The sequence below is a fragment of the Periophthalmus magnuspinnatus genome, chromosome 19 (genome assembly GCF_009829125.3).
Source record: "Periophthalmus magnuspinnatus isolate fPerMag1 chromosome 19, fPerMag1.2.pri, whole genome shotgun sequence".
In the NCBI taxonomy this organism is placed as follows: Eukaryota; Metazoa; Chordata; class Actinopteri; order Gobiiformes; family Gobiidae; genus Periophthalmus; species Periophthalmus magnuspinnatus.
This window is the reverse complement of record NC_047144.1, coordinates 21,555,346-21,583,075: the sequence shown is the minus strand read 5'-3', so window position 1 is coordinate 21,583,075 and position 27,730 is coordinate 21,555,346. Positions and strand designations below refer to the sequence as shown.

General features: G+C 39.0%; 1 protein-coding gene across 4 annotated transcripts in view; it reads right to left on the bottom strand.

Moving 5' to 3' along the window:
* Window positions 1-5,466: 5,466 nt before the first annotated feature.
* Window positions 5,467-27,730, bottom strand: part of spag9b (sperm associated antigen 9b) — a 49,152-nt gene continuing 26,888 nt past the window's right edge. For 2 of the 4 annotated variants that reach the window (XM_055229779.1, XM_033984251.2), the window contains 24 exons: window positions 27,416-27,707; window positions 26,555-26,657; window positions 25,842-25,966; window positions 24,944-25,001; window positions 23,544-23,696; window positions 23,401-23,458; window positions 22,414-22,544; window positions 22,012-22,068; window positions 19,655-19,834; window positions 18,578-18,707; window positions 18,405-18,494; window positions 18,125-18,280; window positions 17,196-17,367; window positions 16,799-16,981; window positions 16,110-16,239; window positions 15,529-15,651; window positions 15,370-15,450; window positions 14,799-14,866; window positions 14,081-14,229; window positions 12,547-12,718; window positions 11,342-11,455; window positions 10,786-10,965; window positions 10,512-10,637; window positions 5,467-9,000 (listed from right to left, as the gene is read on the bottom strand). In XM_055229779.1, coding sequence (XP_055085754.1) covers window positions 8,891-9,000; window positions 10,512-10,637; window positions 10,786-10,965; window positions 11,342-11,455; window positions 12,547-12,718; window positions 14,081-14,229; window positions 14,799-14,866; window positions 15,370-15,450; window positions 15,529-15,651; window positions 16,110-16,239; window positions 16,799-16,981; window positions 17,196-17,367; window positions 18,125-18,280; window positions 18,405-18,494; window positions 18,578-18,707; window positions 19,655-19,834; window positions 22,012-22,068; window positions 22,414-22,544; window positions 23,401-23,458; window positions 23,544-23,696; window positions 24,944-25,001; window positions 25,842-25,966; window positions 26,555-26,657; window positions 27,416-27,707 — 3,141 coding nt within the window. In that variant the 3' untranslated portion in view covers window positions 5,467-8,890. The remainder of the gene's footprint in view (window positions 9,001-10,511; window positions 10,638-10,785; window positions 10,966-11,341; window positions 11,456-12,546; window positions 12,719-14,080; window positions 14,230-14,798; window positions 14,867-15,369; window positions 15,451-15,528; window positions 15,652-16,109; window positions 16,240-16,798; window positions 16,982-17,195; window positions 17,368-18,124; window positions 18,281-18,404; window positions 18,495-18,577; window positions 18,708-19,654; window positions 19,835-22,011; window positions 22,069-22,413; window positions 22,545-23,400; window positions 23,459-23,543; window positions 23,697-24,943; window positions 25,002-25,841; window positions 25,967-26,554; window positions 26,658-27,415; window positions 27,708-27,730) is intronic. The other 2 variants (XM_055229780.1, XM_055229781.1) reach the window with 1 other exon arrangement.

Genomic DNA, 27,730 nt, shown 5'->3' with positions numbered 1-27,730 from the left:
GACTGTGGAGCACATCTGCACCGTTTTGGAACCAGCTGTGCTCAGTATTATTTTATGTTCTGCACATGCTTTTGGGCAGACCTGGGCATTTTGGAACATTTACACCGATGATCAAGTTGGTCCAGCTCTCTACCATATGCCTGGAATCAAATATGGCCCCCAGGAAAAATAACTGCCCACCCCTGTTTTTGAGCCGCGGCCATCTCACAGCGAGTGTTTCCAGCTCAACACATGAAACTATGTAAATAAGGCTGAGACTGAGAGCTGATATCTGGACACGAGTCTCTGGACGCTGCATCAACGCTGCCGCGGTGGAACTGAAGGCTGGGTTAAATGTTGAAATTTTCCATAGTGCAGCGGCTCTCGAACTTTTCACATCGAGTAAATGGCAACGGTAAATGGTCACAATTTTATATAGCGCTTTTTCACCTTCAAGGCACTCAAAACTGTTTACATCAAGGAACTACTCACCAATTCACACACACATTCATACACCAGGGTACGCAGACACTGGAGAGGAGGTGGGTTAAGTGTCTTGCCCAAGGACACAACAACAGTATTCATCTGTGTGAGCTGGAATCACTTTGCTAAACCTGTGGGCCTGTGGATCTGACCGCTCTACCAATAATGTTTATGTTGAGAGAGGGATTCGAACCGCGAACCTTCGGATTAATGGACTTTACAAACCGAGCTACTGTCGCCCAAGCATCACCAAAGAAAAGATTTGGCTTTCCAAGTGCCACCAGATCTAAACCAGGTCTATAACAGGTCTATTCCAAGTCAAATCCCAGGCTAAACGTGGACTCCACCATTTTTACTCTTCTTCTAAACAAAAAGTAATCCAAAGGAGGCCACAGCGACTTTTTCACCTACTACGTACTTTTCTTGGAGTTCCTTGGTTACTGCTACGTCCTTCTCACTCAAACTCTAACCCACAGATCTGACCTATGGCTTGGCCTGGAAGTACTACCCTCTTTTCTCCATTGAATTTGAACATTTTAATGCTACACAGTGTAACATTCCAGGTAAGATGATCCTCCACCAGAAATGTTACAGAGTTTAGTAGCAATAATATTTTCCCCAATATGCAAATAACGAGATGAAACCATAGCTGCTGTCGTCGAGCACGCCTATACTTTCATATGAGGATGCTTTTTTTTAACGTTTTAGTTTCACATTTATTACAATATTATTTTTGCAGACTTTGCCACTTGGTACTTTTATTTTTCATTTCTGCAAAGTCCATGATGAGATGTCTGCTGCTGCTGCTGCGTTCTCTCTTGGCCCTGGTCCCTGTGTTTTTTCCTCTGACTGAGCTTCTGCCACCTGTCCCGCCCACACCCCAGAGCAGCAAAACACCACAACTATGGAAGAATTAGACTCGGGTGTGACCAAACTGCAACACAGTTTATTTTTATACCAAATAATAAATCCAAACGAAACAAAACTATATAATCAAAAAGCAGAATGAGTCTCACGTGTGTCTCTCCTTTGTGTTGCCAGTTTCAGTGCTCAAATGCACTTGGTTTAAACCTAAAAGCTTTCAAACGAGGCATGGTTCACCTACTGAGAGTGAGAAAATGTCTATGTGTCTTCTACAGCCTCTTTTCCACTGGCACCGTTCGCTTCGGGCCTCCTTGGAGCAGGTTCGTTTGGTGTGGGTCCCTCCAGCTCAGTTGCGTTGCGAGCCCCGAGCGCAACTTCAGGTCCAGGGGCAGGGCTCTGCTCCATGAGACACTGACGCCCAAATATTACTAAAGTTTTCTTACTGAATAAAATCTATATAATATTTGCATTATACTTGTCTGGCTGATTTCAGCAATTCACAAAAAGATGTTTAGTTTGTGGCTCTGTGAGACATGACTAAAGCTAACGTAAACACAAAACATTTCACTTCTCTGAGTTTCTGCGCCACATTTTAAAGTCTTTTCATGTAAAGCATTGGGTTTGGCTCACGTGACCTGCATTATGCCTTGTAAATATTATGTTTTCAATCTTTATATGAGTGCTGTGCATCAATAAACATCAAACAGCTTTTGCATCGATGTTTTGTGACGTATATCAGGTTCACCATCTAAAACTGCCATAACAAATGACAAAAGAACAGACACAACCACAAACAGACAGTGTAATAAACAGACTCACCTGCTGTCCTTGTGTCTCTGAGGTGTGTCCTGTCTGTCCTCATGTCTCTGAGGTGTGTCTGTCCTCTGTCCCTCGGAGGTGTGTCCTGTCTGTCCTCTGTCCCTCGGAGGTGTGTCCTGTCTGTCCTCGTGTCTCTGAGGTGTGTCCTGTCTGTCCTCGTGTCTCTGAGGTGTGTCCTGTCTGTCCTCGTGTCTCTGAGGTGTGTCCTGTCTGTCCTCTGTCCCTCTGAGGTGTGTCCTGTCTGTCCTCATGTCTCTGAGGTGTGTCTGTCCTCTGTCCCTCGGAGGTGTGTCCTGTCTGTCCTCTGTCCCTCTGAGGTGTGTCCTGTCTGTCCTCGTGTCTCTGAGGTGTGTCCTGTCTGTCCTCTGTCCCTCTGAGGTGTGTCCTGTCTGTCCTCGTGTCTCTGAGGTGTGTCCTGTCTGTCCTCTGTCCCTCTGAGGTGTGTCCTGTCTGCAGAATTACACACGTCCAGCTTCACTGTTTTATCTGCAGGTCCACTGATGTAAAGTGGGGACATATTTCGAGTCTTCTTTGAAAAGTCCTGTCCCCAAAACGATCTTCCTCTGGGAAACTTAACGTCACTAACTAAAGTTAGTCTTCTGGTTTGTAAAACACCCATTCAAATGCACCTCAAGTGGAGGGGTCCTTCACACCGGTGTAAACATGTCCACACCACCGCCTGAGTAAAAACAAATGTTGGCAGCACATATTTAGTTGTGAAAATAAAACACATCGTTTAAGGAGGATATTTAGACTAGTATAAACACCCGAGTGACATTTAGTTGTCAGAAAAAAACATTTAAATTATTATTTTCAATATAAATGTTCGGGCTCTTGGGGGCCCTCTGGTGGCCCCGGGGGCCCTAAGCAGCTGCTTAGTCTGTTTATAGGCATAAACACAATATACACAGTTTAGAAGTAAAATAAGTTGATTCAGTGTTTAGTTCCACTTTAAGTCAGTGACAATCCACAATCAGCCATTAGCTCTGATTTTAGCACCAGGCAACATACAGAAAAAAAACAAAGAAAAATCTCATTTCTGTGCGACAGTAAATACCTCCACACCACACCAAAGCTGTGTGTTCTGAAAACAGTACAGGGTTGTGGATTTGAATCCCTGGAGTGTCAAACTGAATCAGCAGCGTAGACTTTTCCCACAACAGAAGGGCCCACCAGGATGAGGGCCCCTCCACAGAGCTGGTCCAGCGCTGCTTACACAACCAAACACCTTGGGCTCATTACTGACAATGTATTGGTGGAGTTAAACATTTCTATTTGATAAACACAGCGCATGACAGAGGCGGGTAGCACTCAGTTACATTTACTCGAGTAGAAAAAATGTGTTCACAGAAGTAGTTTTCACACACAAGACTTAAACTCCTACTATACGAAATATATTTTAAAGTATAACAGTACTCTTAGTTGAGTAAAAGTTGTGGTTACCTTTCCCCAGTGGTGGAATGTAACAAAGTACATGTAATTAAGTATTATATTTTACAGTAGATACTTTTTACTTTTACTTTACTACATTTGAGAGCAGTATCTGTACTTTCTACTCCACTACATTTTTGAACTGGACTGAAAAGTAAAAGTATTTTTCACTATTGTATGAGTCCGGTTGAAAAGGCTGAGGGGTTTATTTTAAACTAGTTTATAATTTGAGCAAATAAAATAAAATAAAATAAAATAAAATAAATAAATAAATAAAACAGCTAGAAAAAAAAATATTGATTCAGTTGTTTCTATTGGATAAAATCCAGCACAAATCTTCACTATATTTGAAACTTTATAAGACATGAAAATATGAACAAAATACTTTAGCATTTTACTCTTTAAGTACATTTTTAAACAGGCACTTTAATACTTTTACTTAAGTACTTCTTCCACCACTGCTCTTCCCACTGTGAGTCTAAAAATGACAAATGCTTTGTCGACAATATGAAATAACTTGTGTTTTTTCTTGCACTGCTCTTTCAGATATGTTTTTTTTCCTCATTTTTGTTTCTCTTCTTTGAAAATACCAGATTTCGTTTATTATTTACTGTTTTGTCCAGTGAGTTTATCTTCAAATTATGAAACACTCACACAGTTACTCTTGTACTTATTCATATTTGATTCATTTTTTGACTACTACTTTGTACTTATACGTCAACAATATTACTTTGAAGTCACATTTTTGTCTACTCTACCACTTCTGATAAAGAATGAAGTCCCACTGATGCAAAGTGTGGAGTAACAGTGCCACCTAGTGTCTGCTCACTGCCTACTTCAGTGTGTATTATGGAATTATGCACAAAACATCTCTAATTATGGCTTTCTCTGTTGTTGCTATGATTCAGTGGAATAGTTAAAGCCAAATGAGTTTATAACATGCACAGGTTTTCAAAAGTTTGCACATGTGACAAAGAAATGGCCTTTTGGTGGTCTTTCATCCACCTACACCAAACTGTTCTTCTTACTCAACATCAGCCTGTCCCGGGACGACAGCTGGAAACTATTATTTTTGCTATAACCTGCCACCAAACATCTTTCCTCTTTTTTAATGTCAATATATGTCATGCACTGTTCCTGTCCAAATAAACTAAACTAAATAAATAATAAATAAAATAAATAAACGTCCCCAAATACAATGTAGGCTTATTTTTACGTGTCATTTTTATTATTTTTTATGTATTTATAACTTTTTGAGACAGTTAGTTCAGTTAAATTACAAAAAAGAATGTGTATGCCCCAATTTACTAGTACAATTGTGTAAAAAAAATAAAAATAAACTAAACTTAAAGCCACAGTATGCAACTTTTTCCACAATTCTGAATCCTATTTAGCCTGGAAAAGAGTCTTTATGTGCTTATTTACATGAAAATGCTGTTACTTTGGCTGTAATATTCCACAGTATGGCATAAAACATGTTTACCTCCATGGAGAATGTTCCCAAGTATGTTTTTGATATGGTTTTAATGGTTTTATTTGTATAGGGACAGTGCATAAAAACACATTAAGCATTAAGAAAAAGGTCATGGGAGAGATGCTGGTGTTAGGTTATAGCACGATCGCTTAATTTACACCTGTTGTCCCGGAGCGGTTGGTGGAAATAGTAAAAATATGAATTCCATATACTGTATATAGATAAATTGATCAAAAATAAATTCAGTTAATGTTGCCTGGATTCATATTATTCAAATACTATTCTTAAAAAAAAAAAAAAAAAAAAAAAAAAAAAAAAAAAAAAAAAATCAGATCATAAATGTATATATTTTCTCAAGCTACAGAAAGTTTCTGTAAAAAAAAAAAAAAAAAAAAAAAAAAAAAAGAGACAAAGAGTTTGGCTGGTTGATAGTGCATAGTTTAGTAAATATACAAAGTCAAATTCAACAAAAAAAACGTCTCACGGCATTTTCAGTTTCCATACAAACAGCATAATCATGTTTTCATTGTACAAAGATACATTCTGAATTGCAAAGGCTCAATCATTGAAATAAATACTGACATGGCTAAAAGCACACATAAACGACAAAATACTACAATACTTCAACACAAAATGGCTGCCGACTTTAAAGGAGCTGTATGTACACTGCGCTCTAACGGTGGTTTAAAAAAGGTACGATGATCTCAACTGAACCTGGGCTGCCAGAGCCTCAACCTGCAGATAAAGGACAGATACAAGTGTTTCTCATTCTCAGTTTATGGACTATTGTCACAGAACAAAATTTTCAAACTCCAGGAAATAGGAATAAACTTGATACTTGATAACAATTTTGACATTCAAATGAGAATTTTAAACGCTTAAGACGGTACTGTCATTTTCAACACATTATTTGTTTGTTATACCATGTGGTCTTAGACAGTTCTGATTAAATTGTTTAAGAAAGTTCAAATTTGATCCAGTTACGTGATTTTTTTTCAGTATTGACGCTTGCTTAAATGATTATCTAGTTTTGATGCTAGTCTTAGTATTGATTAGTATTTGATTTTTGATTCTGTTGACCGGCCATGTCTCGTGTGAAAGCTCAAACCTCCAGAAAGCAGTCACTGAGCTGCAGAGGCTGCACTAGCACTGATTAATGATGCAGGTGCTGGGGTTTAGGTACTGACTCAGATCAGGGAAAGTCCTTTTAGGTTTAAACCATCTGGATTTCACCATTGTCACTGGCAACCCAAATAAGAGACTTATACTGCTTTCTGATTCAATAATCGTCTTGAGAGAGATGGGACGAGACAGAATTCCCATAAGACGAGACAGGACACAAGTTTCAGTCCTCGAGAACAAGATGGGGATCATTTACAATAAATTGTGTTGCTGACTTCACAAATTTGGTCCTTATATTTTTTATACTTTTGCCATCTTTGAACTAGACCTTCTCAAAATAACTCACCAGTTTAACCCTTTTTGTTACTCCAATGGCAATCTGATGTCGCGAGATCTTGTCCCATCACTACACTTGATTTGAAAATGTTTACCTCGTATCTGGGGACACCGCTGGGTCGTGTTTATGGAATTTAAAATCTACATCTTACATACAGTCCCTTTAAAAGCAAATCAAAATCATTACAAACAACAATTCAATGGCAAACCAGATATTTTGACGTAACATTTTTGTGTTTTGTGTATTTCATTCTCTTTCAAAAATACTTCTCCCACATTTCTTAAAAATAGACCCATCTATCTACATTACAAAATCTACATTGAGGCAGACGCACACGTCAGATTAATTATAGTTTTCCTTTGGTTTCAAACAGAACAATCTAAGACAACTAAATAAATAGCTACATCTGAAAATGTCTAAATTTCAAATGTTGAAACCTAAGGCAACTGTCAGGACAAAGGAACGGAACCTCCAGTTTTACTCAAACACTGAAAACGCTGGGACAAAGTGTAAATGTGTCAGAAGAAAATGTGTTCATTTAACCCTTGTGCCTTGATGAAAATATGAGCACACTGGGAGCGTTTCGTACAAGCTGTACTTCGATTTTTAAACCTCCATAAAATTGTCAAACATTAATACTTTTCAATTTGTTTTTGTGAATGAGTTCTCTTTAACGGGACATATTGGAAATGACCATAATCTATTAACTCTTAGATGAGATGCCAATTTGAAAAAATGTGATAATTCCATTACAGAACTTTTTTTTTTTTTTTAACTATTATCAGTGTTACAGACGTATCAATATGTAGATCCCGTCTGAATATGGGCTTCTGGAGGGAGAAAAAATGACACTGAAAGTGTTTCGTACAAACTGTGCACCCAAACCATTTTTGGTGAAAAAAAATGATCTCCCCTGGTTTCTAAGGACCAACTGTTCAAAGGCGAAGGCGGAGGCGTCAAATAATACGATTATTATGGATGGAGCCAACGGACACACAAATTTCCAAAACATGCTCAGTGTCTACAAAAATTGGTCTGATCAGGACGATCAGATCAGGACGATCAGAACCTCACATGTGTGTTTTTGCAAGTTTTTATACACATCTGTGTACAGAGATACTAGTTATAATAATAAATGTACCTTCATATACACACATTTTCCTTAACAAGGCACAAGGGATAAGCAAGTATACTGAGAAATTAAAAACAAATTAGGTGCAAGTATGAGATCTTTCTGATATAACACATTATAGTTTGATTTAACCAAATTTGCTGCTTGACCAGGTCATTTAAATATTTTATGGTTTCAAATTATTTTAAAGGCCCTTTACCCAAATTTCCCCCCTCATATTTGTACTGGAGAAAGACAAATTTTGCTCAGATTTACTGTATAAGCAGCACCTTGAGGTCAAAATAAGTCAGCTGTCTGCAGTGCACATTAGCATGCTAGTTGTTGTTAGCTGTATCACGGAAAAACACCGCTCTGGCCTCTGAACGTTGGAAAAAGCGCTTATAAAGTCATTGCGAAGATTATTTAGGATGTTCTGAATGCACAAGGTAAGAGAGGAATAACTTTGGACCACGGCAAACGTTTTTAAGACAGTAAAACCCAGATACAGCGCCTTTAAATTATATATGAAATTCAAAATCTTATACGTATTTGAACATTTTGTCTCTCAACTTTGAATAGTTTCGACAAAAAATAAGTGATTGGTGGAGCTTCCTTTGCATAAAATAGATCCATTTGTGTACATATTGTCAAACTTTAAAATAACAAGTATAATTTACAAAAAAGTATTTAGCTCAAATAAATGAATAGAGGCATTGTAACATGCTACAGGTCAAAAATAATAATTGAAGTAGTGAATAGACGTCACTGTAAAAGGGAATATATTTACTGTAATTGTGAATCTTGAGGTTTTTTAAAATTTATTGTATTGTGCATTTATGTCTAAGGAAGAAAATGTAGGCATTGCTCTGTTTATAGCTCTGTTACTCAAATTAGACTTTAATCTGAGCTTTGTTTTAACACAATCAGACCAGAACGAGCAATTTTTGACAGTGTTTGCTAATCTGTGCATTGTGTTTCCATGGTAACTGCTGAATATTCCACCATAGGGATTCATGAAAAGGTTTTAAATTGCAGGTTACAAATTGAAACTCCAAATAAGATAAATATTTTGAATAACTATAACCAGTACACATATTCCTTTTTTACAGTGTCGGTATGTTAGGCCACATATGCGGACAGGAAAGTGCTTTAGTCTTTAGTCTGGTTGCCGTGGCGCTTACGGGGGGAAGGGGTCAGTTGGATGGCTGCCACTGTGACCACGGAGGGGAGGGGTCACCTGGATGGTTGTCGTGACGAGGGCGGAGGGCTGTCACTGGGAGTTGTGCAGCACCTGCCACACAATCAGGTGACTGCGCTCAGCTTTGGGCTGCAGCTTCACCATAGGCTCCTCCCCCTCGCCGCCCTCACCCTCCTCGTCGCCTGGAGAGAGAGCGACAGATATAAGTCATGGTTCGGTTATTTATGGACAGGCGTTATCGACGAGCAATGTCAACAGAAAGGGCAGAAGTTTAAGTTTAGTAAAATAAGACTGTTACTGGTCGAATATCTGGATCTGGGTCTGGCCGGGGCTTTAATTGGAAGTAATAAGGCTTTTTACAGGCTGATTTTACTTCAAGTCAAAGGACCAATATCGGTATCGAAAGTGAAAAAGCTGGATTGTGACATCCCTACAACAGTTACAATATAATCAAAATCCTCTTAGTGATTAGTGGTGAGAAAAATCATAATTTTTTAGATGCATCGTCCATTTTAATAAAACTATTCTGAATCATTGCAGACCTGCCAATAGTCAGAGTTTTAAATTTGACTAAAGTTGCCATTCAGCCTGTTTATTTTCCCCGTGTCTCTCACTCTTTGTCCTGTGTTGTCCCTCCTCTCAGAGCAGCTGTATGATGGCGCTGCAGCCCTGTCTTTAGAGCTGTCCAGTGTTCACACATTAACCCACAGCCATGGGAAGATGTTTGTTCAGGATTGTCTGAGGCTTTATTTCGTTCACGTTTGAGTTTTCAGGAACGGATGCTCACGAGCGACATCGTGAGTTGTGGCACTCTGCAAGCTTTTGTAGCATAAACTTTTCTCTGTCCTAGATGGACACAGCTTTATGTTACGTACTCGAAAATCAGCCTTAGTGCAAAACAAACCTGCAGAGAAGCTAAATAGAATGAAGCGCTGCTAACAGCTACTCTGTAATAGGCTACATGTACCATTATAACACCAAAACTATTTGCCACTTAAATAAAGCAATTGTGTTAAATAAAAGTCATTGCTTCATCCTGCAGCTGTAGCCACCATTTAATATGAATGGTAAAACGAAGGTGCATTAGCTCAGGAGACTCAGAATCGTAATCAAATTGAATCGTGATACACCCATAGACTCCCACCCTTACTGGCGATATATATCGATACGATAACAATACGGTATCATCAAAAGTAGTATTTGGTATCACAATATATGGTTATTTGTTATATTTGCATATATATATATATATATATATATATATATATATATATATATATATATGCGCACTGCTGCTGACCAAGTTATAAGTACTGTCACTATGTAACTTTAGTTGTGGAGAGTGCACCATCTGCTTGTTGCTTGTTGCCATGAAAATGTTGCTTTGGCTGGAATGTTCCATTGTACTGCATTGAACTTGTACATCTCCATGAAACAAGCAGGTGGTATCTGTCATATCTGGTCATATCTGTGGAGAGACCAGTCACCCTAACCACGCACTCCACTGTTTGACCAAAATGAGCTCCTGTATTGCACGATTCATGGTGCGACGTTTGGGGGGAATGACAAGTGTGTGTGAACAATCCAATACAGTGGAAAATAAAGGTAAATCTGGAGCAAACTGCAGCTCTCCACAGTGCACTAAGGTGCGAGCATTAGACTGTTAATACTGTGTGTTGTTGTATGTACTTACCCATCCTGAAGTCAATGTAACCTTCCCCTCCACTCATCACCAGAGTGGACCTGCCCCCCTCTTGAGCACTGGGGTCCTGGGGTTTGTCTCCTGCCTCTGCCCCGCTCCACGATGGGATGGCCTGACCTGGACAAACAAGAGAACACAGTGTAAATAAAGTCACCAGACAGAGAGGGAATGACATGGGGCAGTAAGATTTAGCTGTTCAGAGTGAAAGCCTCAGGTTTCTACAGTTAACATAGCATCTATGGTTAGTTGGTGCACAAGCCTTTACCTGGGACAGCCGTGAAGAACTTGACAGCATCTCTGTGTCCATGGAAACAGAGCTGTGCATGAGCCATGGAGCAGTAGGGCACAAATGTCCCAGCATGCACTTTGTCTCCACTCTCGTCGCTGTACACTCTGACCACACTGCCCGGGCTTGAGCCAGAGCCTTTCAACGTCTTGTTGGCTGCTGAAAAATACGTACCATATTTCAGTATTTTCAGTGCCAAAATATACACGTTTAACTATCTAAATTAAAAAAAGACATGGAGGCTAACCAAAACATGGATAAAATAATCAAAGATATTTAAAACATTAAATTGGGAGAATGCTTGAACAACTTTATAATGCAGTATAAAGAAACTAATTTAAAATAAAATGACAGGTCATATCAGCTGTCACATTGGTGATTAGCACTTTATTCATTTGTTTTTTAAATGTATTTTCAGAATGTCTATAGGAGCTTTGTAGTTGCTTTTAAAAGAAGCACGTGTAGTATTTCAGTAACTGTGATCTTATTTTGTAAATGATCCTCCCCAGTGTCGTGTGTGCAGCGCCTGACTTACTGTCTGTGAGGGGGATGGAGATGATGACTCCGTTGCCTGTACCGATCCACAGGCGCTGACATGAGATGGTGAGGGCTGTGATTCTGACAAAGGAGAAGCCCAACTTCCCTGTACCTGCACAAACACATACGGCAATGTCAGGGAAGGTCAAACTAGCAGGACTGCTCAATTATTGAAAAAATGAGGATGGTCCAATGTGGATTTTTGAGTCAATACCAATATCTGATATTTGTCTTGTTGTCTAGCTTTTAAAATCAATTGTTAGGACCACATTTATGTTAAGTTATAGTGACGTTTACAACTTAACTTTTGTAAAAAATAACAAAAAGTTTTTATCTGGAATATTTATTCATATTTTCAGTCATCTGCTTGTTCAAAAAGACAAATCTGATGCACTAAGGATCAGCTGAGAATGACACATGGGCACACAGAGACTGAGCATCTATCCATCCATTTTCTTCCGCTTATCTGGGGCCGGGTGGCGGGGGCAGCAGTCTAATCAGGGACTCTCAGACTTTCCTCACCCCAGACACGTCCTCCAGGTCCTCCGGTGGGACCCCGAGGCGTTCCCAGGCCAGCCCAGAGACATAGTCCCTCCAGCGTGTCCTGGGTCTTCCCCAGGGCCTCCTCCCGGTGGGACATGCCCAGAACACCTCTCTAGGGAGGCATCCAGGAGCCATCCTGAGCAGATGCCTGAGCCACCTCAACTGGTTCCTCACGTCGAGAGACTGAGCAGTGCAGAGAAAATACTGGTGGCAAATATCGACCGATACCATAACCAATAAACCATCCCTAGAAAACAATACTCATCGAATTCATCAACTGAAATTACGATCATTCAACGATTGTTATATCTGGCTGCATATATTGGCCTGTCATGATAACACTGAAATTGTAAAAAAAAAATCTGTTATGAACTGCAAAATAGCAAAATGCAACACTTAAGTAGTTAGTTTGTATCTATAACAAAGTTCATAATTCAACCTTCTACAGCTAAAAATCTCAACATAGTGCAGAAAAACAACCACAACGATCCCCTGTAGTCAAAGAAAAAGCCCCCATGATAAATACTGACCCCCATAAATTATTGTCCCATCTTTTGTGTATTGAATGATAAGTAATATTTATTATGACAGGTCTATGTATACATATAAAGAATATAAAGAGACAGTTGGACTGTGTGTATACAGCGTTTGTGCACAGACCTAACATCTTGCTGACGTAGGGCTCGATGTCCACGTCCTGCAGGTGCTGGTGTGTGTGTGCGTGGAACAGGCGCAACGTGGAGTCCAAACGGATGGACACCCAGATGCCGTCCCCGTCCCAGGCCATGAGACGCACCTGACTGTCCTTTCGGGGGTGGGCGTCGAAGCACTTCTGTTGGACAACACAGGGACAGTGTCAGGGGAGATAGTACATACAGAAGTACACCAAGAATTACTTCAGAAACAATTATGGTGTTACAAGTACAAGGAACAGGTCTAAATCAGGACTAAGCCTGGTCTTGATCACAATGTCATGATACTAAACCAGGGGCGTCAAAGTCATTTTCACCGAGGGCTACATCAGCAAAATGGCCGCCATCAAGGGCCAGATGTAACATTAATACTGAGAAATAGACTTGATACTCGATTCTGATACCACAATGATGATAAAAACATTCTTTATTTAGACAATAGAATATGATAGTACTTTCTTTTATATTAGCATGTGGTCATATATTTGTGTAATCGCTCAGTGGTCCAGGTAGTTTCCATAGTGGTTCATGGGCGTATATTAGTCTATGCAGTTTTGTACTTGTTCTGATACAGTTGAAGATCATTTTAAAGCTATTCAGGAAACGTTCACTTCTGTCCTGTGAATGTAACTTTTTTAGTATCGATGATTGCTCAAATGAGTACCTACTTTCGTTTCTAGTTTTAGTATTGATTAGTATCTGGTTTTCAATCCTTTGGACAACTCTTGTACTAAGCAAAGAACTACTTCCATCAGTTCAAGACCTAAAACAGGACTAAACCTCTACTAACTAAAGTAGGACTGAGCCATGAAAATTTTACTAAACTAGATCTAAACAACAACAACAACTAAACAGAATATTAGAAAAAAATCAAATGACATCTCTTCTGACAAATATTGCAATTTGATTTGTGATCCAGGTTTTCAAATCAAGATTCAGGTTCACAGTGCACATTTTAAACAACAGCTAAGCTCATACAAGAATCCTATGCATTTCAGAAAATTTTGGAGAGTCTAAAATCTAAGCTAAGCCACAGTTATTTCTTCAGTAAAAAGAACAAGTATAAGACATATAGACTAGTGTAAGCCCAAGGACTACTATGGAACCTACCAGGACAACTGAGGGATTACACAGACATAAGACCATATGGGAATATAAAAAGTACTGTGATGTAATGATGACAATCACATCAATCATCTATATAAAGAGTGTTTTTATTATCATTGTGGTATATGAATCAGTATTGAGTATCGAGTCTATTCTCTAGTAGCGAAAACAAATTTGAAATATTAGTATCTCGACACTAACATGAACAGGTCTACATGCTGCACCCTGAATTTGTATCTGCTCTTATTATGCATCTGTATCTGCTGCGGATTAAAAAACAAAAGCCTATAGTGTAGTCTGTAATCATAAGATCTCGGCAGAGGACATTATGTGACCTAATTTTCCTTTGCCTGACTAAGCCCAGCCCCTAGTGTGTCCCCTGTTGAAAGCAGTACCTCGATGTTCATGGCTCTGGGCTGTACCACGTAGATCTTGTTTCTGGAGCCGCACCACACCTTGTCGTGCACCACGCTCATGCAGCGGATGGACTGATGAGGCCGGCCCAGTGTTATCAGGTGGTAGTTGGTCATGTCCCACTGCCCGTCTGACAACATGGAGAAATAGGTTTACAATATTGAATTAATTTTATGATATTTCAGTAGGTTGAGTTTATGAAATATCACAACATTGTAGGATCCCTATGGTTTAAACTAAGCTCGAGGACAGGTAAAAAAATGGTAAAATTTGCTGTTTAACTGTCAGATTGCAGATTTCTTGACTTGGTTGGTATGTTTAATGTCTCTGTGTCTGTTTTTGTTTCAGTTTCAGTAAACAAAGTTCAACATCTTTTCTGTCAGCATAAATAAACAAAAGTTTCAGAAAGTGGTGCCATTATTCAACCCCAAAGTCGTGATTGTTGTCAGTTGAAAGAACGATTCATTTGACAAGTTTGTGGAGCCAATCCTAAACAAATGATGATAAAGTTCAACATTTGTGGATCATAAGCTTGGATATTTCGTTCAAAAACAGTGAATCTCTTATACAGACACTGCGCTCCACCTGCAATCATGAAATCACCATATTCTACTACAACATAAACACAACCTATTAGCAGCTATGTGCAGAAAATGTTTTAGTGTGTAATCTGCTCTTTACCATGTCATAGATACTCACCAGCTCCTCTATGAAAAATGGCTATAGTCCCATCTGACAGCCCCACCAGCACTCGGCCCTTCACATGACTGCGGGGACAGGGCAGAATGATCAGGAGAATGTATGACAACAGTACACATGTGAATTCAACCAGGAGAGACAAGTACGTGAGGCAATGAATGAGTTTACTGAATGGAGGCAGAGGAGTCAGGGATAGTGTTTGGAAGAAGAGGTTTATACACTGGTGGAGGAGATTAAAGAGGGGGTTTTATGCAAAATCCACTTTTTGGAGTTTTCTACCATGTTATAACATTATTCTCTCATCAAAAACATCCCTGAAGAGGTTTTAGATGTCATCCATGCATGTTTGAGTAATCTGGTGAGCTCTCCCGGGCCCTATTTGAACCTTGAGATAGTTAGCAATACGATCCTGCCCATAAGCCTACGTCACCCATGTTCCTGCAGAAGTGTAATACCCCCTCTTTCAACAGTAGGATGGTGGAGGAGACAGAAAAGCAGGTGACATGAGACAGAAACAAGGAGAAAAAACAGCTTGGTTCCTGGTTGAATGTATGTTTTGGATTGTACTCACACTATGCCCAACACAGAGTCCTTGAGCTTTACAGAATGTAGACACCTTTTCCGCTGAGCCACCGAAGAATGGACATATATACTGCAACATCATCAACAACGATTAATGTCCTAAAGTTCTAAGATGTAATTTTTACTTACAACACTAAAAAGTGGTTACCATCCGTTCTGCGCCCCAAGCCACATGGTTGGCTGCACACTGCTCATCTTCTGGGCCTCCTCTCGACTCAGGTCCTGCTCTTCCTCTGCACCCTGTTCACAACCGTCCTTCACATCACCAGACCTGTCAAGTACAAGAGAAAAACAAATCTATCTTTTTGCTGATTCCATTTACAAGAGGCTGTACTGATTTGTAACGTGTTGCCATGTCTGACTCAGGTTAGATGCAGGTTAAAATCCATGACAGGTGCTTTGATAAATGTTGTTTGGCACTGCACTTTTTTCTCATACGGAGGAAAGTATTGGACTTCATGGAGGGCTGCTTACCATATGAACTACCCAAGTCACTCAGGGTTGTCTGTGGGGGGAAGGGTAAGTGCCTTATCTGAGCAAACATAAGCTCAGAGTAATAAGCACTGAACTGGTAACATGTTCCCAGGTAATTTTGAACATGCCTCAGTTTTTTATTTTTTGTTTTGTTCTTATTTTGTTTTACATAAAAAATTGAAATATTTGAATTACTTAAAAAAAAGCACATTGCAGCACTGATCTCTTATATCTTGGTGGCACATGTGATCATACCCATGTGTGCCGTCTGCTCCCAGGGGGTCAGTGAAGATGTGCTCTGTGTACACTCCTCTCAGACTGCCTCTCCTGTCTTCTGCTGTGGGGCTGCCCTCCACAGCCTCTGTTGCCTCCTCTGGTCTGGATTCTGAACAAACAAAAAAACCCAAAACGCCACTTTACCTCCTGTGTAGAGATAGATCAGCCGATATCTGCAGTTTAACGTATTAGTCATCGGCCTTAAATCTCTTGCATAGGCCGATATTTTGTTATCTTAAAAAGGGGGTATTTTACTTCGATGCATGCATGGATGACATCTAAAACCTCTTCAGGCATGTTTTGATGAGGGAACATTATAACTTGGTAGAAAGATTTAAAAAATGCATAAAACCCCTCTTTAAAGAATAGACAAAGCTTTATTTGAACACAACACGATAACTGCACAAAATGTGACTACACAGCTCTCTTAGAGTTTTGTGATAATAAGGGCTGGGAGTGAGTTTGTAGTAAATTTAAATTACATAAAAAAAATTAAATAGTCAAACTCGAACCTAGATATTGGCCCAAAAATATCAGCATAGTTTATCAGCCATCGGTTGCTCTGGGTTCTAAATAATCAGTATCTGCATCGGCCTTTAAAAAACCCATATCGGTCGATCTCTACTGTGTAATAATAGTACATGTGACTGTACCAGAGCAGGCCTCACCTCCGTTGGTCTTCACTGGACTCTGAGGTGCCGCAGAGCCCTCAGCCGTACAGCCTAGCACAGTGATGCCCCCCAGCAGACCCTCCTCTCCTGGGGTGGGGCTGGCACAGGAGGAAGGGTCCTTGGAGGGTCCCGAGTTCACACACACCTCCTCTCCTGCTGGGTAGTCCGTCTCTCTGGCTCCTACACAGTAAGAGCTTATTCAGAGACTTTAACTTGCATATGACAGGTTAGAGTAATAATTTCACTAAAACATAGTTAAGATTATATTAAAGGTTTTACAAAAATCTTGCCTAGTTCATTCTATTCTTTTTTGGTGAAGTTAATAATTTTACTTCTTAGAATCTCTTCACTGTCTAATTTCAAACACTGAGTAGGACTGTGTTGAGACACAGACCTGGCACACTGGCGATGCAGAGCACATGGGAGCTGCACACAGTGAAGCTCTCCAGGATGTTGCCGGGCTGATTGGCATCGATGACCACAGCTTTGGTGGAGGCCTGAGTGCTGGTGCAGATCCACACCAGAGACGACAGATCCTCCTGCTGCCTCAGCTCCTTCTGCTGCTCCTGCACACAACATATACAGTACACACATGAGTCATTTGAGCTTTTATTTTAGTTTACTTATTTATTTTTGAGCAACATAGAAAGAAAGTAAATATCCAGTACTCTTAAAGGAACTGTATGTAAACATTTGATTTTAAATTCCAGAAACATGACCCATCTGTGTCCTCAGGTATGAGGTAAACATGTTCACATTAAATACAGCTACAAAAACACTGGACATGTTGTTGCAGGCTACATACAGTTTCTTTAATGTTTTAATTATATTTCAAAAAGGAGTGGGAAGAAGAAAAGTTTCTGACTCCTACTCTACATAACTTTGTTTTTTGTTTTTTTTATCTCCCTAATCATAAATCATGGCTGCGGGTGACCCTGCTCCTGGTGCAGATGGTTCCTCTGGTGGCGCTCTCTCATCTGGTTCATCTTTATTGCTATTGCATTGCATTAAACATATTTTAAATGAAACAAAGGTATTTTAACATGTGTTGGGGTGGGGGGTGGGAGTGTGCGTTGGGGTGGGGGGTTGTTTGGTTGTGTTTATTGATGTGTTGGGGTTGGGTTCTTTGGCTGTGGGGTGGCTGGGTGGGTTTGGTGGGTGGGACTGATTTTAATGCTTTGTAAAGCACTTTGTGTTACATTTTTTTTGTATGAAAAGCGCTTTATAAATAAAGTTTGACTTAATTTGATTTGATCATCAATTAAACTGATAAAAATATAAACTCATTCTATTTATGATCTCAGGACATTTTGGAGCTGGTACCTTGAGCTCCTGGTCGAGCTGGTCCAGGTTGCTCTGAGTTTTCTTCCTGGGATTGTCAGAAGCAGGAGGGTCACTGTAGAACACACTGGCTCCCACTATAGAGCCTCCATCTCTGGTCCTACCTCCAGACAGGTTCACTCCAGCAGCACACCACAACTGCACACACAACAGAGGAGTATGATATCTGTATATCTATATTATCCACATTGTACAACAGGAACAAGGCAAACAGCAGGAGTAAATGTAAATGTCTGTTAATCTGAACAAGAACAAGCCAAACCTTCATAGAAGCATCTTTCTCATCCAGAGGTCTGAGGAACACTGGGACAGGCAGGTTCTTGACCTTCCCCTCAGCCTGTCCTCCATTGGCCTGCAGGTGCACACACACACAGGGTCCCAGGGTTAGAGGTTTGATTGGACACATACATAGATCATACAGAATGTGGAGTGGACCTTGTATTTCTTTGGCAGACTCCAGCCATATGCCTGCACACGTCCATCCTCTTTCTGTACGTGAGCTTTGACCTGTTGGTACTGCGCCCTCTTCTGCTCACGCCGGGACACTACGTTCTCAGCAGGCGCTCTGCGGGACAAAAGGTAAAGGATACATGAAAGAAAGCTAGACGAGGACTGTAGAAGTAACATGTGGACCTCTCTGAAATTTTTGGTATTGTGACAATGTCTTAATTTTCATAAAACAGTACAAGCTCTCACATCCAAATTACTTTTTATCCTAATGTAACTGAGAAATGAGACGGTGTAATCCCTCATTTATCCAAGAGTGGTCCATTGTATAGAATATTTTTGTGGTGATCATCTGGATACTGTTTTCGCAATAAAGTAGTTTTGGCTCCTGTTCAGAAGCCATTTTCAATTTGATTGTCCTGGTTGAGACACTAGGAGTTATACTACACTGATTTTGTACGATTTAGTATGTTTATGGGCGTAACAACCCTTAATGAGGTTAGCTAGTAAACAAGAGCGGGGCAGTGTCATTCTAAAACTCCTCCCTTTAATAGCAGGACTTCTTTCAAGAGGGGGTATTATGCAAAATCAACTTTTTGGAGCTTTCTACCATGTTATAATATTCTCCCTCAACAAAAACATGCCTGAAGAGGTTTTAGATGTCATCCATGCATGTCTGAGTAATTTAGTGATCTCTCGTGGGCAAAGCTCAAACCACAAGCCCATGTCACCCATGGTCCCAAGTGTCAAAAATCAAAACATTTGAATACAGCTTTAACAAAAATGATAAAAGGTAACAAGGTCATCTAATTAAATGTGTCATGTGTCAGCAATTAATACCCCTTCTTTAACTCAATGTAGTGTAAATTCTTCAATCTAAAAACCAGTACGATCAAATTGAAAATGGTTTACGGGTGCTGAAATGTCTTGATTGCAAAAACAGTGTCCAGACGACTACCGCTGAAATCTCCAGAATTTCACAGAGACATTTTAAAATAAGCAAAACAGTGATCTAAACAGTCTGAAAAAGTAACAATGGAGAGTAAATGTGTGCTGCTCCCTCACTCTTCATTGAGGAAGTCGAAGGCCTTGCTCTTGTCGCTGGGCAGCTGCTGGAGGGCGCTGCTCTTCTTCTTAACCGAGGGTTGGACCTGAGAGGTGGGGGCGTTGTACTTGACATTTACCGGAGCCTCCGTTGAGGGCTTCTTGGCTGCTCCCCCGGACGAGCTGAACAAACGACTGAAACTGCAGGAGTAAGGGCGGGGCAGAGGGGAGACACAGAGGGGGAGAGAGAGAGCAGACACACGAGTAGAGGAGTGACACAAGCACAGCTAAAGCAAAGAAACAGGGTTCAACACAGATTTGCCCCTAACCAAGTCCCACACACCAAGCTGTTACATATATGTTACATAAGGTACCCTCCACTAATACTGGAAAGTCTGTGCAGGTTAATTTAGTGTAGTATTGGAAACTTTCTGACCCAGAGATCAAACTATACTACAATTCTCAGAGATTTTGGATTGTAACCCTTGTAACCCCTATTCCCCTGATCTCAAGTCCAAATATGTGTACGGTTTATTGCTGTGGGATGTCCTGGTGTGCATGCAAGTGCTGTTTCTTGGCCTGTCACTGTCACTTGGAATGTTTTTTTTGTTTTTGTTTTTTAAATGCACCAATATTTGGCACACCACATGCGCCAAATATGTTACCTGCCCAGCCAGAACCACAGGCTTTGGCAAAACTTTACAAAGACAAATTAACCAATCAGAGAGAAGCATGCTATGTTGGAGGCTTCGATTAAAAAAAAAGAGGAAAAAAAAACAAAAAAACAGTTTAGTGCTTTATTGTTTCTTTATCCTCTGTGCTATTTATCTCAGGCAAACTTATATTTTGAATTTGAGACATTTGAGAGACACGTGATACATGTGTGGTTGGACTGTCCTAAGTTAGGACAAAGGTTTGAATACAGAAGGCTCTCTGATCCGATTAAGGAATCGAATCATAGAGCCTGACAAACAGAATGTAGAAGGGACAGGCTGTCCAGGCAACCAAATATTGACACATGTGGTGTGGTTGGGTTTTATTGTCCGATTATCACAAGTGTATAACAAATATAATATAATACCTCCATATTAGTGGAGGGTACACATCTATATCCTGCCTGACCCCTCATCGGGCTTAGATCAGCTGGATGAACGCAGAGAGCGGGAAGGGTTAATGTTTGGCTCAGGGTGTTAGTGAACACAACAAAACAAGCCTGCACGAGAAAGGACCCCAATAACATCTGACCAACACTTCAGGTTTAAAAAAAACAAAAACTACTTGAGCAATACAACATTTAACTGAATTCCACTGTTGTGTTTGCAACATCTAAGCACAGTTAAGTTAAGAAACAGCTAAAATGCAAAAAACAATATCACATACTCGCTTAAATTCTAGATTTCCTACCAGAGCCTTAATTTTGTCCTAATTTTGCCTGGTCTTCTTTGGGCTTATTTTTACGATTCAAGTTTTTTTTTTTTTTTTATCTATGTAAAATGTATAATCTGAAACAGATGCCTTAAAGTACATATGACAGGTTAGACTATACTTATTTTACTAAATGGGTCATGTTTATAATTTAACTTCCTGATTTGACACAGTTATGAAATACTTCTATGTATGTCATATCTGCTGCCTGTTACCTCACAACCATAATGTAAACAAGGGCCAAACTAAATAACAGAATTGTTATTATTAGAATAGTGAAAATAAATAACATTTATGTTGTTAAATTAATGTTTAAACTGTCAAAAAAGTGTTTGTTGCATGTAAATTGTCTCTGTTTTTGGATGGACTTTTTCATGTAGGATGAAGTAGAGAGAATCTGTTTTAGAACTCAACATTACTCCCTGTATTTTTGTACTTTTCGTCTCAACTTTCTTCCACAAACTGCCACTTAACTGATGTAAAACTGTGATAAATATTTACCACAGGTACTATCCCAAGAAAACAAGTCAGAATTACAAAAACATGAAATATGTCATATGCACTTCAACACTGTGATAAAAAGTTTTTCCTAAGCCCTGCCTCACAGTATCACAGTAACCCTCCCAACACACCTCCTATGAACAGACATCACAAAATGAGCAGAGAGAAGTTAAAAGGACAAACAAACAAAGCAGAAGACACCATTAGTTTATCAACTTCTGTTTGGATCCCTGCATTTCAGCAAACATTCTTCAAGATTACACCAAACTTTACATTCCAGTCCAAACACATTCAAATAAGTGCGCCCAAACTTGTCAGAAAAACGCAACAAAGCTTTACCTACATCCTGAGAACAACCATTTGACATAGCACCGAAAAGAAATGCAAAACAAAATGGGGAATTTAATATGTGAGAGAATTCTATTGAAAAGCAGGTGAGAAAAATGACTTACAATTGCCATAGGCTGGATTTCTTCTTTTCTGGTAGAGTGGGGTTCTCCTTGGAAGCTCTGAGGAAAAAGATGCATTTATTAACTATGCTTGTACTATAAATGGATCACTAATTTCTTGTGTTTCTATTTTTCCAGCATTATGACTTTGTGGATTTGTATTCTTAAGGACTGAGTACTCAACTAAACTTGACCATTTCTAAGAATAAAGCTTTTTCTCTCATAGAGATTTGATTGTAAAAGTAGCACAGTTAGATAAACTTACTTAATTAACTACTTTTTTCCTTTCACAGTTTGAAAATCAGCTATCCCAGCTTTAGGGCATCCTGCTTGGATTTTATAACCGATTACCCTATTCCATTTCTTCATAATGTTAACTTTGTTTCTTAGTATCTGGTGAAATACCGGATCATTTCTGTCCAGCGCACGGCCTCCTGCAGCTCCATCAGTCTCTCCTTGTACTGGTTCCTCTCCATCAGCACTCGGGCCATCTCCACCCGAGTGAAGCGCTTTCTCTGGGCTGTGGGCACGTCACTCTGCACACACGCGCGCACACACACACACACACACAAATATAATACCAATTCATTATTTAGATTTATGAGGTCTGGAACCAGAAGTAGTCTAATGTTGCTAATATACTCATCGTTTAGGTTCTAAAATTGATGAAAGGAGAATTAATGCGATAGATAGAATTTTTTGCATTATGCATGTTGTATTTTTGAATATTTGGGATATTAATATTAATACTATATACTGTGCCTTATTATTTAGTGTGTACAGTGTATATTTGTACAGCACGGTACATTTAATACAATCGCAATGTGATACAAAAAAAAATATTTGTTGTTTTCACTTATAAAATGGACAGTTCTATAACAGCTGTTACACTTATACATAACAGGAAATTATTGATGTCTTTCTATTTCATTAGTTTCAGCAACATCCTCTCGTGGTCATCTGGGATTCATAGAACCGTAGTTATATATGACTTTAATCGTTTAGTCAATTCATCGTTGGAGTCTTATTCAACCAAAATTTGTATTAGTCAACTAATCATTTTATTTAGATTATAAGGATTTATAAAGGGCAACAGCTGCAAGTAAATGTGAGTGAGAATTCTACGTCTACGTTCTGTACTGATTCCAAATTCTCAAAAATCTATTTTAAATTACATTAATCACAGTGAAAAGATTGTTAAAACATGGAAATTAAAATGTGTAGAATAAATGTTCTTTGTTTTTGTTTTTCAATGAGATTTGAATTTAGAATCTCTTTAGTATCAAAAATTGTTTTTGAATCGAATTGGGACCCCAATAATCAAATTCAAATGGGATGGCCAGGGACTTAAAGATTCACACCCCTAATAGAAATGCAAGCTAGCATACTCACATCATCTTCATTGTCATTCTTCACTTTGCGTTTGGTCTCCTCGAGCTCAGTCCGAAGCCTGTGTGAAAATAACAAAGCTTTAATGGCACACTTAAACACAGCACAAGTCTGCATACAGTTAGACAGAGGAGAGTAGGCCTCACTTTTTCAGCTCCTCCTCCAGCTCTTTGTTCTTCTGTTCCAGTTTGCTCTTAGCCTGGGACACAGCTGTGAGCTCTCCCTGTAAAACCTCCTTCTCACACACCAGGTCATCCAGCTGAGCTATCAGGTCATTCTTCACCACGTTCAAGGCATTTCTAAAAAAAAAAAAGGAAAAGAAATTAAACGCGCACACAGTAAATTAGACACAAGATGGCAGCACTACACCAACTGATATCACTGGCTTAGTCTAAGACAGCTTTGAGACAATTTAAGTCTGATCAAATCTGAGTTTAGTTCTGTCATTTAAAGGTTGTGTGCAGTGGAACAGTCTTCCCACTTTTGTAAGGGAGGCACCCACTTTTACTACATTTAAAAGGTATTTAAAGGAGTGGCTTAGATCAACACAAACATGTGAACACAATTCATAGTTACTCAGTTTTAGCTTTACATAAAATACTCGACTTATAGGACTTGTACAATACACCTTGCACTTTAGGTTATGTGCAACACACTTTGCACTTTAGAACTTGTGCAATACACTTAGCACTTTAGAATTTATGCAATACACACAGCACTTTAGGACTTGTGCAATACACACAGCACTTTAAAAGTTGTAGTAACCCTCTAGAGTTTATGTTTTTTACTTGGCTTCTGTCCTGCCCTGTATGTATTTGACTGTATTTTGTGTATGTGGTATTTTATGTTAAATGTGACCATCAACCTGTCCAGGGACAACAGATGGAAACTAGCCTGTGGCTAAAATCTGGCATATTTACATATGTATCTTATGTTCATTCATATGCACTGTCCCTTTTCTAAATAAATAAATAAATAAGTTGCCTGGCAATTGTTTTCATTTATTTCTTTGACGCATGTAAAATGAAGCATCACATATCATTTACAAACAAGATGACATTTCTCTCACCTCAAATTAACAGAGTTTAGTACTTCGTTCTTTGATTCTGCAGAAATCTATGATATTTTTAAGTCTCCTGTTTCCTTTCTTTTTTCCTCATAAGCAGCCATATTTGTTTTGATATGAATGGAGTATGCATGTCCCCAGTTGGCTAATCTACTTATCACAGCCATCTGAACTCAGATTCACCGGTGACCAGGCACATATCTTTGTAAAGTACTGGAAAAGTGTGCCTTCTGGGTCTCAGGCAACAGCTTTAGATTTGGTTAGACTCAAAACATAAAATATTATTTTAGGTGGTGCTTGGTGTGAAAAGTCTGAGAACCACAAGGATATAATTTAACATGATCCAAATGTGTACAATATTTCTTGAAACTGCAGTATAAATGCCAACACCTTGCCTGAAATAAAACGCAGTAAACGATCACAGTCTATGTAATGTCCTCTGGTTTGTATTTCAACAGATTTCATGTAGCTAGTACTCACTTGGTCTCCAGCAGCTGGGCATTTTCTTGGATGAGATGTTCCACTTCTCTTCCCATACCTTAAATATTCAATTGACAAAATAAGTGCCAAAAATATGGATAGTATTGTGGAACTCAGCAATATTACAAGCAGGACTATTCTATTGTGATCCTTCACTACATTTCTTACCAAAAAAGTTGTAATCTGACAGCAGAAGAGAATGCAAATCAGAAATGTTTAGCTAATTATCACAATGTAGAGAGCCCTCCGCTGATACTGGCACCTGTGATATAATCTAAGGTAATTTAGTAAAAACGTTCTATTTCACATGTTTTTTTTTTTGGTGCCGAGGTGAGAAATACTTTTTCATTGTGACTATGTAACTTCTGTCTGCATTTATTTAATTAAAGGTGTTTTTAAAAATCCACACATTAATTAGCACAGCATTAACATTTCCATGAAGACAAGCAAATGGCTTATATGTTTTTTCCGCTGGCTTCCATTTTAGAAAACTGAGGTGATTATGTCTTGAAAATAAGAGATTAAAAATGGCTCAAACATGCATGAATCACTCCAAATACAACTTTGGGTGAGTAAATGAGAAGGGGAAACAACTATCACTTGGTTAAAGGCTCTGAAAAGTCAATTTTGTATTATATTTTTTATACTTAATGATATTTTTGAAACTACCAGTACTCATTTTGGACCATGTTGCCAATATCAATAGAGGGCACTGTATTTATAAATGTGTTACCACTATCTACTCTACCTACACACCTCAATGCTAATACTACTACCCACCAGAAAACTCATCTGTGTGGTGTCGAGCAGGCGAGACAAAATAAGAATATAACATTTGTTGGTGTTGGTATTGTGTTTTTCAAGCTTTTTACAATTGTACATGGTAGTAGTGTCTTACCCAGCAGGTCGGCTCCCTCGTCCACATCTCCCACCAGGTCGTTCCCAGCAGAAGACAGCTCCTCAAACAGAGAGTCCGTGTTGCGGTTAAACGCCAGGTTCTCTACACCGCTTTTAGTTGGCGTACTGTAAGGAAATAGACAAACGTTTATTAAAGTACATATGACAGGGTTTCAAGTTTTATGACTTGATGTGAGTTCTAAAATACACAATTTGAGACAATTTGCATCCAATAAAGGCATTTTTCTGATGGCATAAACATTCATTTAACAAACAAGAGGTTTTGTCATTCATTTTAAATAATCTAATCATAAGTATTGTTTAATTCATAAAAGTTTTGGCCTTTGTTGCATTATGGTTGCTAGGTAACAGTTATTGTATTGCCTGAGATGTTCCACAGTATGGCAGTACATTTATCTAGCATAGCTTTTCACTTTCACTTTCACTGCTCAAAAAATTGCATTCCACAGATCTGACTTGTAACTTGGCGTCACCTGCATTACATACTTTTCTAAATGGAATCGCCAAGTTTAATGCCGTACTTTGTAGTATCCTTGACAAAGCAATCTCCACGGAAACAAGCTACACCAGAAAAGAGAGGTGTGTCGTTCTAAACTTAGATTATGAAGTGCATGTTATAATTGGAACAGAATGCTACTCCAAAATGACTTGTAATATAAAGTAATATTCTGATAAAAAACAGGTGAGCAGTACCTTGTGGCTTTGAGGCCCTCCAGCTCCATGTCCAGCTCAGGAGTGGACTCAATGATGGCCTGCACCGCTGACTTCTCCAGCTCATTTGCTCCATCTGAGAAGACTATCGCAAAAAAAGACAAGAATAGCACAAAGATGAATTTAGGAATTATAGGACACTTTGATTATATTTCAGCAACAAAAGTGCTTAAAGCTTTTGGGGTTACATTGAAAGAAAACATAAATTATTGCTAGTTGTGGAGCTAATCTGCCAAACCAATTAGTCGTTTCTGAAGTATATCCATTAGTAGCAGAATTATGAAAAACACAACACAAAATAAACATCAATTTTTTAATGAAAAAAAACTCAAATTGTTGATCTACTCTAACCTAATTGCATGTTTTTCTGACAAACTTTGTGATTTTGAAAAGATTTGTGAGTTATGTTTTAATAATAGGATTCTTTTAAAAGTTCTCATTTTAAACACATCCAGAAGAACTGAACTGTCAAAGTAAAATCTTCTGTTTCATTTTGCACACAAAATGCTAACCCTGTAGTTTAGATCTGTACAAACATGTACAATGTTCTGAAACGTGGTTCTTGTATTAGTTTATCAGTTCATATTTCTTTTTTTTTTGTCAATTCACCTGGACATGTTTAAAATGAACTTTGAACAGAACCCTATTATTAAAACATAAATCACAAATTGCAACCACAATGGTTGTTAAAATAAATAATAATAATAAATCGTATTTGATATTTTTCCCAAATCATTCAGCCCTACTTTAAAAATGGCATACTTTCCAATTGTGCCCATTAATCCTTCAACCCTAACTGGTATTATTAGCTACAACTTCAATAGAAACAAACCCCCTAGCTACCTTCATCATTCAGCGATGACGAGGAATCCTGAGTTTTCTGGATATTGGTGATATCTTTATTGCCGTCTGGTTTACCGCTCTTGCCATCCAGGTTGCTGTTGAGTCTATCTAAAGCTTCTCTCTCCTGATTGGGCGTCGCCACTGCTTCCATGGTGACATCTGAGGAGACCTGTGTGGAAGCCCCTCCTCTCAGGTTGGATGCTGGGCCCTGAGAGGAGCTGCTGGATTTAGGGGCTGGAGATTTGGACGGAGAGCCGGACTTGGAGCCACGACTTGTACTGGACAGTTCATCCTGTGTAAGAGACACACAAAAGT